The 11,766-nt window shown below is 38.8% G+C and overlaps 2 protein-coding genes across 5 annotated transcripts; one reads left to right on the top strand and one right to left on the bottom strand.

Moving 5' to 3' along the window:
- The first annotated feature begins 126 nt into the window (after positions 1–126).
- Positions 127–5,640, top strand: LOC146457952 (uncharacterized). Of its 2 annotated transcripts, XM_085091131.1 has the most exons (5): positions 127–287; positions 482–629; positions 781–882; positions 4,951–5,161; positions 5,360–5,640. In XM_085091131.1, exons 1-3 carry the CDS (start codon positions 210–212, stop codon positions 828–830), a joined length of 276 nt encoding a protein of 91 aa, XP_084947257.1. In that variant the 5' UTR covers positions 127–209; the 3' UTR covers positions 831–882; positions 4,951–5,161; positions 5,360–5,640. The 2 variants fall into 2 exon arrangements, with proteins under 2 accessions (XP_084947257.1, XP_084947256.1); XM_085091130.1 differs by lacking the exon at positions 127–287 and having other exon boundaries at positions 501–629; positions 5,360–5,607.
- Positions 5,641–6,174: 534 nt separating this feature from the next.
- On the bottom strand, positions 6,175–11,723 carry LOC146457951 (D-aminoacyl-tRNA deacylase 2-like). 3 transcript variants are annotated; one of them, XM_085091127.1, is made up of 7 exons: positions 11,595–11,723; positions 11,336–11,458; positions 10,806–10,875; positions 9,755–9,852; positions 9,068–9,172; positions 7,695–7,737; positions 6,175–6,350 (listed from the first exon to the last, which is right to left on the bottom strand). In XM_085091127.1, the coding sequence occupies exons 2-7, from the start codon at positions 11,450–11,452 to the stop codon at positions 6,280–6,282; spliced, it is 504 nt and encodes a 167-aa protein (XP_084947253.1). In that variant the 5' UTR covers positions 11,453–11,458; positions 11,595–11,723; the 3' UTR covers positions 6,175–6,279. The 3 variants fall into 3 exon arrangements, with proteins under 3 accessions (XP_084947253.1, XP_084947254.1, XP_084947252.1); XM_085091128.1 differs by having other exon boundaries at positions 11,336–11,454; positions 11,595–11,720; XM_085091126.1 differs by lacking the exons at positions 9,068–9,172; positions 11,595–11,723 and having other exon boundaries at positions 11,336–11,577.
- Positions 11,724–11,766: the final 43 nt, after the last annotated feature.

Genomic DNA, 11,766 nt, shown 5'->3' with positions numbered 1-11,766 from the left:
AAGAAAATCTTGTTGAGTTGAAATGTTTACAAAAAATATTCATAGCGTTATAAATAATATGGCGAAGATTTTCATGTTTTTGAAAACAATAGCCCAGATTTGCTTAAATATAGCTGCTTTCTCTCAGACTGGCATCATTTCCTCGAGTTCTCAACCAGGTTGGAGAAAGGACTTGACAATACTGTTAACAAAACACTGCTTGATTCACGATGGGTCGTCTGATGCTCGTGCTATTTTTGGTGGTTGCACCAATGGCTCTTATCTATCATGCTGAAGCTATTCAAAAAGTAATTACAATAGTCATCAATGAGTTATTTGCTTTTCATCGTAGAACTTGAGAGAAGGTGACACAAGTACAGTGATTTCTTTTTTTTTATGTACAAGAAACAAAACGCTAAGTAAGGACTGCAAAGAAAACCTAATTCAGATCAATAGAATTTCATTCAAACAAGTAACTATTTGAACTATTTACTTTCTGTAGAGTTACACAATGAATACTGGATTTCCAAAAATGGAAAAGATTATCTCGAGCAGATTAAAGTGGACACCAAGAAAGGGACGGAGAGTTCCCAGGTGGCTAGGCTTCATCTGGGAAATCTGCCGGAGAATCTATCACCGACTTCAACAGGGTAAGTGGCTACAGCTTGAGAATTAACTTTATTGATTTTTGTCAGTAATTTTGTTTTTAGACCACATTTTTTACAGTCGATGTCTCGGATAGGGTTAAATTCAAATGAGGCGAATGTTAAGTCCTATTGTTGCTTGTTTTCGACTTTGCAGAAGTTAACAATGACCCGACTGCCAGAAGCGAACGCCTGATTTTTGAGTGATTCGACTGACAATGCTCCCCGCCCGGCCGAATTGATACAAGTTCTAAAACTGGTGAGTGTCAGCGCTCTTAGTGTGAAAATCATTAAGGGCGGATTAGTTTATAAAGGGTTTAACAAAATCGTTGTCCAAACTAATTTCAATTTGCCCAACTCGAATATGTAAATGTTGTCTGCTGTAAACAGTGAGAACAAGGCATATAATGGTTACCAAACAAACAAATATTTAAAATGACCCTCTTACAACAGATTCGTGAGTCTCATGCGGATTGTCTTATACGCGACATGTTCTGAGCCAGACTTCCCTTAAATAACTTGCTCACAGCCTAGTTTTATTAACTAAAAAAATGTTTCTTTGGTGATCTGCCCTGAGGGGGGGGGGGGGGGGGGCAAATACTTCCTTATAAGAGGCTAATGGGGATGTGCCGCTGAATGGGGTCGCATTTTCACGACTGGATTGACTAGAATGAGGTTGCATTTTCAATAGAGTTACTGGAATGGGGTCGCACATTTTCAGATATTTGGTGTAAGAAAATTCTATTAAGTATGGATTCAAAATGGTCTCGGTTAAAAAGTTCAGAAAGTTGTTGTTTATGAAACAATAGCAAAAAAACACCGGTCCACAAACAAAATCCATTCCAGGCGCGGATCCAGGATTTTGAAATGGGGGGTGAATTTTTGTAATAATGTAATTTTTTATAGAGCCAAAGCCTGGTTGAGGTGTTTGAGGTCTGTGCAGCGAAGAGCTCTCAAGGAGCTTATTAACGTTAACAACAAAGAAATTATTCTCAAAAAAGCAGATAAAGGCAGAACAACCGTCGTTATGAACGGAGAAAACAAAATCAATGACGGACAGAAACAATTGGATGATAGAAATAACTGTCAGCTACTAGACGAACCAATGGTTAGAGACACATCCCAGAGAGTTAAACATCTCATTAATGCCCTTCATCAAGCAGGGTGCATAGACGAAATGACGGTTAAATGGTTTAACCTAACACCAAATCCGCCTCGAAGCCCAGTGTTTTATACCCTCACAAAAATTCACAAACCGACATTAGTCGGAAGTCAAGACCTATCATATCTGGGTGTGATGGCCCAACAGAACGCCTATCATCATTCGTAGACAAACTACTTCAGCCAATAGCACAAATACAGGACTCGTTTCTAAAAGATACGACACATTTCATAAGGTTTATTGAAAGCACTAGGGTGCCTAGAAACGCTTTTCTAGTCTCAATGGATGTCACTAGCCTTTACACGAATATCCCACAGGAGGACTGAAAGAATCACTATAGTATGCAACGCATACGAGAACTTTCATGCCAATAACCCTCCTATAGCTACAAATTTCCTCAGAGAAATGCTCAGCCTTATACTGAAGGAGAACTCCTTCCAAACACACGGAACTGCCACGGGCACTAAAATGGCAGTAGCTTTTGCCAACATCTTTATGGCATCTATAGAAAAGGAGATCTTAAGGCAGAGCGTTCACAAACCACTAATGTGGAGAAGATTCATTGACGATGTATTTTACTTGTGGGATACAAACAAAGAAGAAATAGAAAATTCATTGAGCAAGCAAATTCGTACCACCCTACCATAAAGTTTACCGCTGAAGTCTCACAATAAGAAACAACATTCTTGGATACAACAGTCTATAAGGGACAGAGATTCGAGAAAGAATCGATTCTCGACATGCCCACACATTACAAACCTACTAAAACATTTCAGTACACAAACTACAACAGCTGCCACCCAGCAGGCACTTCTGAGGACAAACGCTTCTAAAGTAGTGCTTGACGAAAACATTAAAAACTTTAAAACACGCCTGGTATCGAGAGCTTATCCTAGTAACCTGGTGGACAAAATCCTCTCCGAACGAAGTTAACTTCGCAGAAAGGAAGAACACTCTTACACAAAAACAGAAAGTGCACAAGAAAATTCTACCCTTCGTGACACAATTTCAACCATCACTGCCATGTTTGAAAAATATTCTAATGGACACTGAATGGCATTTAATACAAAACCAGCCGCTACTAAGAGATTTACAAGGAACCTCCCTTTATCTATTATAGAAAAGGGAAATCGCTTAAAGACATGCTTATTAAAGCAAAATTATAAAGGCTTTTATCAACACAATGGGCACACAGCGGGAGTCGTGTAGGTCTGTCAACCCCATTTCAACAGGCTCAAAATGAATAAATTAATTGGTAGAACCAGTCATCGCTAATGCACATTCTCCACCTCAATTAGAGGAATCAAATATTATTTCAATATTTGACGGATAAGGAAAAAAAAAAAGGAAGGGGGCTCAAAAAAAGGGGGGTGAAAATTCACCCATTTCACCTCCCCTGGATCCGCCCCTGCATTCAGTTTAGGATGACCTATTTAAAGGATTGATGAAGAGGGGGGTGAATACCTACGGATCGGCGGATTTGGTAAATATTTTAGCCCAGATTCTGGATTCAGAGCGAAATTTTAACGGATCTGCGGATCCTATGATCACAGCGGATCGCGGTTTTATCCAGTTTTGGGGCCCAGATTTTTGATTTTGGTTGTTAGGAAGTTCAAGTTTGCTCTTTTTTCTCGTATCTGCAAGATTTTGTTTCGATACAGATGTTGGTTACATAAATATTTCGTTGATAGTCATCCTCAACGCTAAAACACAATATCACGCAAGGCAACTCCAACAACTGAAGTCGCTCTGTACTCGCGTATCATCTAACGCGGCAAACAATTTGCGGATTCGGATTTAGTTGATTGTTTGAGCGGATCGACGGACTCAGCCATTGATTTTAGCGGATCGGCGGATTTACATACCCCTATTCACCCCCCTCGATAAAGTAGATGCACAAATAGAAAGTGACTTAGTTGGGATCGCAACAATTACATTTTTCCAAAAGTGACTAAGATGGGGTCTATAACTGGCCACAAAATAGACTATAATCGGGCAGGGGCTCTGAGAGGCCAGCGGCACATACCCAGCAAAACTGAACCCAAGTACCCCCTCCCCCGGGTGATCTGCACCTAAATAACCCTCTGAATGGTATTTTATATAATTCTTAACTTTAATGTTCAATAACGACACTAAAGGTTGTTTACCATGTACAAAAACAATTATTGGCTGCCGAAAGGAAACTCGTGTTCCATTAACACGTCTCGCATCTTTCATAACATTTTCCGTTTTAAAGACTGTAATGCTTGAGTAACTTTGCCAGAGTCAAGAGCTGACTGTTGCGAGTACTAGGCCTTCGTCAGAATGAATCCTATTAATTTGATTGATTGAGTGACCAATCGTGATTGAGTGACTGGTTGATTGATTGAGTGATCAATGGTGATTGATCGACTGACTAATTGACTGATTGATTGATCAATATTGTGATTGACTGACTGATTGATTGATCAAGCGTGATTGACTGACTGACTGATTGATCAATCGTGATTGACTGACTGATTGATTGATCAAGCGTGATTGACTGACTGACTGATTGATCAAGCGTGATTGACTGACTGGTTGATTGATCAATTGTGATTGGCTGACTGATTGATTGATCAATATTGTGATTGACTGACTGATTGATTGATCAAGCGTGATTGACTGACTGACTGATTGTTCAATCGTGATTGACTGACTGATTGATTGATCAAGCGTGATTGACTGACTGACTGATTGATCAATCGTGATTGACTGACTGATTGATTGATCAAGCGTGATTGACTGACTGATTGATTGATCAAGCGTGATTGACTGACTGACTGATTGATCAAGCATGATTGACTGACTGACTGATTGATCAAGCGTGATTGACTGATTGACTAGTGCATGATTGATCAATCATGATTGACTGACTGACTGATTAATCAGTCATCATTGGTTGATTGATTGATTGATTGATTGATTGATTGATCAATCGTGATAGACTGACATGACTGACTGATTGATTGATTGTTTGACTTTCACAACCAAGCCAAATGTGTCTCGACCAAAATAATTATTACAGTTTCTTGGGGTGCATGAAACATGGCTTATGCAGATGGAAATATTTCCCAACCCAAATTTCCGGTGTTTGTTGGCAAATGGCAAACAACCTAACTTAAACCACATTTTTGTCATTCTTAGATGAGTGCATATAACTCAGTGAAGATGAACCCTCAGACTACAGTCACATATAAGGCTATTAGCAAACTTGATGACCATTCAGGATTGAGCCAAGAGATGAGAGATCTGTGTGCAAATCTGACAATTGACCGAGTTGTTAAACAGAATGGCACCAGTGACCAAAAAAGTGACTCAGGAGATGCTGACCCAGCAGAAGTGCCTGCAGGAGAAGGTAGGCATGGCAAAGACACAATGTTTGTGCACGCACACAGTATGCCAATGAAATCTGAAGCTAGTGAGGAAATGGAAAGTGATATTGGTATAAAAAAATCGCTGTTTTTCAGTGAACAAAAGCACTCTAATAATATTGCATTTTTGCAGTGGCCTTAGCCAAAGAAATTGACAATGTATTATTTTGTTATGTTTTCAGGTTCCAAGCAGCGAAGAGGACTTTGCCGCCATGTTTGTAGTGTCTTTTGCTGGTATAAGTGCGGCTGGCGTGATTGCTTCAGAGTTTGCAAACAAGTCTGTTCTTGGCTTTGCTAATTACTTTAACAAACCAAGTGGCAACAAAAGAACCTTCCTGGTTCAATATTTAGTTCATCACTGGTGGTGAAAGGTTAAAATAGTAACAGGGATTTTAGCTGTAAACATTTTAATGTGAGCAACTTTCGTTAAAAGCAAAATTAATAAAGCCACTTTTTCGACAGCATTTATTTATCTTCTGTGTGTAGTTTTAGCTTGAGTATCAGGCTTTTTTGCCCCCTCCCCTCTCCCCTTAGGAAGGCCTGATTGATACTCAGGTTAGAGTAGTTCAAAATCTTAAAACTCCAGTCTGTCATCTACACTGATTACTGTGATGTTTTACTAAAATGAGAGTAGTGAAAAGCTTCCGGAGGTGTCAACTCTACAAAGACCTGTCTCGGGAGAATGGGGGAAGTGTTTGCTGGGAATCAGGAGAAAGGACAAATTAACCGGGAAAATTTTTGAAATGTCCCATTTGTCAATGATTTTGCTGCAAAGTGAAATCGTCAAATTCAGTAAGACTTGAAGTAATAGTTAACTGATGGTGAAATTCAATAAAAGGAATGTGTGAGCAAATTCAAATGCAGCAATACTTTGAATCAATTTACAAGTTAGAAGCTGATATTTAATGATGTTGATTATTGAACTTATTTTTAACTCTTCACTAAGTTTCGTTTTGTGTACATGCAAAACCAACAGCCCAGATAATTTGTTAACTCCAAGAGTAAAAGTTTTATTGAATTGATCCAATAAATTAAATCAATGATAATAAAGTATTTATGCATTGAATAGGGTACATTGGATATGAACAACAAAGCAGTTTTATTAAAAGTCAAACACATGTGTAAATGGCCCATTTGTTTCAACACTCAGTACTTGTCTGTTTCCATATGTGCCTAAAACCAAAACAAAGAAACAAACAAAACAAAAATTATGCACGCCACTTGGGCAGCTGTCAGCGAAGGGAATGCCCCCCAAAAATTCAGACATGACGTCTTTGATGTCTTTCTGCCACTCATGCTAGGGCTGATCATGAACAAATAATAAACAATAAATGTTGAAAGAAAAGAGACTCAAAAAAAAACTCAAACATTAGGCCTTAAAGGCATAAATAAGCAAAAAAAACAAAAAACACACAGAGCGATGTTCTCTGACTGTTGAGTTGAAGGTGACATGTATGCAAACATTCCGGCACTTTTGAGTGGAACAAAAAATCGTCCTAAAATTTGACCTAAGACCGTTATCCACTCAGCCCTCCAAATGTATTCTGCAAAATTAATGTATTAAATTTGCTATTATTACACGGAATGCCCGCAGGGCATGACGTGTCTAGGTTTCGGTCGGGTATCTTTTTCTTCATCGGTGTCATAAATGTGCACATTAATTTATGCATTAAACTCTGTCCTCCCCTAGTAAGGATATATTGTTCTGATTGTCTTCAACAGAAGCGGCCCAATCAAAATCTATTTTTCAGGCACATATCACGAGAGAGGGGACCCACTCATCACTTCTGTGTGACGTCAGATCATCATTTGATTTATTCATTAAAACTAGATTAAATTCTTCCCTCTCCCAGAAGGGATCTATTGTTTTGATTGTCTTGAACAAAAGCGGCCCAATCAAACTCCATTATCTGTGCGTATATCACGAGGGAGGGGACCCACTCATCTCTACTTGTGTGACGACAAAGCAAATCATCATTTGGAAAAGTTGTTTTCGTTCAATGGCGGCCACATGTCTGAATTTAAGACTCCGGATCTGCCGTTTTCAGAGAGAAAACCAACCTTTTTCAAGCAGTAAATCGAAATAATAACTTCTAGGTAGTACTCGACAGTTGAAACGGCGGAAATTGGGAGAGTTCACAGCAAAGAAAATCCGCTTTAAAAAACAGATCGAATGATCAACGCGAAGGATTATAGCTAGAGGAGGCCAGACCAGTTCAGCGGGGTCATGACGTTATTGCATAGTTATTTCTGGTATGATTTCTAGTAACACAAGGATAAGTATCACGTAATATATCTGAATAAAACCATTCAGACAATTATTTCAATGGCCAAGGGAGGATATTTTTTAAATATCTGCGAAACATACAATGGGGAATAATTGGGGCTACATTAAGCATTCCGTGTAATGCCATTAGAGGGGCATCTTGTTTAGCATTTGCAGAGGGGTCTTCAGTTATTTATATAAATCCACAGTCTGAGGGAAAGTAAAATGCTGTTTTATGGTTTGAAGTTTACCATGTTTGACTGATGAGTTTGTGGAGTCGGTGTGGACCGCTTCCTAGAAAAAGGTAAAACAACATTTAGTTTCAATCATTAAGTGGATGCAAAATCCATACTCACTCCATGGAAGGTCATTGGAAATTCCTAGGGGGAGGGGAGTCTTAAAAGTCAAAATTTTAGAAGCAAAGTATGAAGCTAAACTGGAATTTCTTAGGGGGAGGGGTGGGAGCAAAACAAAAAACCATCCGTGGGGGAGTATGGATATTTTCTGGAACTGCACAAATTATGTAACTTCATTGTTAAGGATGACAATCTGGTGCGAATGTTGTGGCAAATGGTTTATTTAAAAGGTTTCTGACGAAAAGGACAATATTGCACATAACTTGAGCTCTACTGCAACAAGATTTTGCAGGCTACTCTCAATATTTATTCTTCAGAAAACAAGAGAGCAGTAATCCCTAATGAATTATCTTAGAGGTATAGGAATCAATGAAGAATGCATTTAGTAACAAGATGCCCCTCTAATGGCATTACACGGAATGCTTAATGTAGCCCCAATTATTCCCCATTGTATGTTTCGCAGATATTTAAAAAATATCCTCCCTTGGCCATTGAAATAATTGTCTGAATGGTTTTATTCAGATATATTGCGTGATACTTATCGTTGTGTTACTAGAAATCATACCAGAAATAACTATGCAATAACGTCATGACCCCGCTGAACTTGTCTAGCCTCCTCTAGCTCTAATCCTTCGCGTTGATCATTCGATCTGTTTTTTAAAGTGGATTTTCTTTGTTGTGAACTCTCCCAATTTCCGCCGTTTCAACTGTCGAGTACTACCTAGAAGTTATTATTTCGATTTACTGCTTGAAAAAGGTTGGTTTTCTCTCTGAAAACGGCAGATCCGGAGTCTTAAATTCAGACATGTGGCCGCCATTGAACGAAAACAACTTTTCCAAATGATGATTTGCTTTGACGTCACACAAGTAGAGATGAGTGGGTCCTCTCCCTCGTGATATACGCGCAGATAATGGAGTTTGATTGGGCCGCTTTTGTTCAAGACAACCAAAACAATAGATCCCTTCTGGGAGAGGGAAGAATTTAATCTAGTTTTAATGAATAAATCAAATGATGATTTGACGTCACACAGAAGTGATGAGTGGGTCCCCTCTCTCGTGATATGTGCCTGAAAAATAGATTTTGATTGGGCCGCTTCTGTTGAAGACAATCAGAACAATATATCCTTACTAGGGGAGGACAGAGTTTGATGCATAAATTAATGTGCACATTTATGACACCGATGAAGAAAAAGATACCCGACCGAAACCTAGACACGTCATGCCCTGCGGGCATTCCGTGTAAAAAAATTGTCAAGTGGACTAGTTACCTTACAAAGGGCAATAAAGTTTTCATAAAATATTCTTCCTTCATCTTTTGATATGTTTGAATGATACTGTACACTTTTTCCTTTCATCTTTCCTCCAAGTGTGGCCTGAAGTTAAAATGTAAAATAATAATTATTTTTCAGTTATGGTGCATGTTGATGCTTATATAAGAGGTGGTAGTTTGGAGGAGATATGAAGAACGTCACCATACTTTAGACTGCCTTATGTTTAGTATATTATCTTTTTGCAGCTACAATAGTAGATCAACATTGGGATTTAATACATTATATACATTATTCTATCAACACGAACATTGTCCAGCGTTAGTTTCCTGGGTTTGAGAAAGCTGGGAGTTACTGAATGGACTCAGAACATAGGGTCTTTAGAGCAACATTAAGTAAGACATAAAGATAGAAAACATTCTCCACGACCTTTTGCTATTTGCTCTCAACAAATATGTTGACAAAATCTGACAAATTTGAGTGGAGTCACAGCAGTTCCAAACTGGGAAGACTCCCACACATTTCTTATACATGGAATTAAAAAAAAAATAAAAAAAATAATTCAGCTGTATTTTACCCTCAAACAATATGGTGTCAGAAACAATGAAAAGATCATAGTCTCAGTCCTTTATCCCCACTTTTTGGGATCAGTAAAATGGTTTCCTGTGCATGGCAATATTGGCTTACCTGTGGCACAATAAGCACATCCCCAGGTAACTCCAAAACAGAGACATTGCTTGGCTTGTCTCCAGACTCACTTAACCTTACATTTAAAATTGACTTCACTGAAATAAAAACAAAACATTTAAAGTAATAATTAAAGATGCATTTGCAAAGCACTAAAATAATGGCAGGAATATTACTGGAGCAGCTGGTAAAAAAAAAAAGACATTCAAGAAAAACTTGTGTCCAATCTGTCAATTGCCAAATCGTAATTGATAACATTACTGTATCATTTTCATCAATTAAGTTCCAACCCTTAATCTTTGCCAGTCCCTCAACTAATGACCCTTGGCATCATGAAAATGGAAATAAACACCCAAGGTGAGGCTGAATTTACTCCATGTTTTATCACCAATGTTATAACTCGTTTAAGATTTCATTGACTGATTTCAGGGGGAGGGGGTGGGATCTCAAAGGTAAAAACCCTGGCTGGTAACTCCCTCCATCCATGGGACGACCTGCACCATTATATTATGAATGAATGAATGAATGAAATAAAATTATTATTCTTATATACCGCACATATCACCAAGTCTCATGGTGGTTTACAATTCTATGGGGTGAGATCGGACGTCAGCATCGGTCCATATTAGATCTCACCTACCCACCCACCCACCCAGTCAACCCAAGCATGAGTGTGAAAGATAGAAGGCCAGACCACAACACTGGGAACTACATTCCCTACTCTACTCTTGTGAACAGTGTTAACAAAACAATCTGCCGAAACACAAAAACAATGGAGCTGCAGGTTATCTTGGTCCAGTGAAAACAGAGCTTAGAAAAAGGTGCAGTGCAACTGACCTCCATCCATATCTATAACTGGGTGCACTAGCTCACATACTGTTGCTATAACATTCTAGAAATAATTTTAGTGTTCACAGTTTTCTCGGTCACACACTTAAATTGTACCCAGTCTTCGTTCCTTACTGTGCAGGCTTGTTGACTGCTGATCAAGGGGAATGAAGACTCTGGGTACGAGATTGTCACACACTATTTCTGACAGCCACTAACTTACCAACTTTTGGTACAAGATCCAGATTCGAGCCCTTGAGAAAACAAAGGTAAATGACAATACCTCTGGAAATCTGCAAATAATCAGGTATCACATTTTTATAAATGTGATCTTTCTTTTGAAGAAACCAAGAATTTTGTGAGACAGTCCAGGGAATAAATGAATGTGGAGGCACTTTTGTTTTGCAGACAGCAAAAAGCAAAGCTTTAAAAAAAATCCAAACTTGAATGGGGTCGGAACCCATGACCTCTGCAACACCAGTGCAATGCTTTACTAATTCCACTGCACCATCAAGCTAACTGGGAGCTGGTCATTTTTTGATTTTTTTATATAATTCACCAATACTTGTACAAGAAGTGATAGAAGTGGAATATATAACATACAATTGAACATTATTTCATCTGCAGCTAAAATGTGTACCACATACATTCGGCTTCCATTGATAATTGTATGTTCATTCATGACACCCTGCTAGCACTAAGGGTTGACTATAATGTGCACCATGTACACTGGGATGCCTGTGGTTGCCTCACCTCAACCCACTGTGCGTCCTTCTCATTAGTTGGTGGTTGGACCTGAAGTCTGGCAGACAGACATTGCTGTACGATTACTCTCACTGATGGCGAGCCACTCACTGCATTAGATGCCATGCCTTTCTGGTAAAAAATGTAGAAGAAAAACAGTATAATTTTACACAGCCCACCAATATAAAGGGTCAATAATAAGTGTAATTCCTGATGTAGTATAGTCTGATGTCTCCCTCCCTCTATCTGCATTCGATCTGTATGTTACCTCTATGCAGGCACTTAAAAATACTAATGCTACTACATCCAATGCAAAATTTTCTTGAATGGCAGCAAACAAAGGAGAATTTTCGAAAAGGAAGCAACATAGCTCTACATGTTTGAAAATGGCGAAAGGCCGAGGGCTTACCTGGAAGTACTGGGTATATTACCCACAAGCA

This window comes from Pavona decussata, unplaced genomic scaffold (assembly GCF_977016875.1).
Source record: "Pavona decussata unplaced genomic scaffold, jaPavDecu1.1 SCAFFOLD_234, whole genome shotgun sequence".
Lineage (NCBI taxonomy): Eukaryota > Metazoa > Cnidaria > Anthozoa > Scleractinia > Agariciidae > Pavona > Pavona decussata.
Note: the sequence above shows the minus strand (reverse complement) of the source record. Positions and strands in the feature narration are given on the sequence as shown.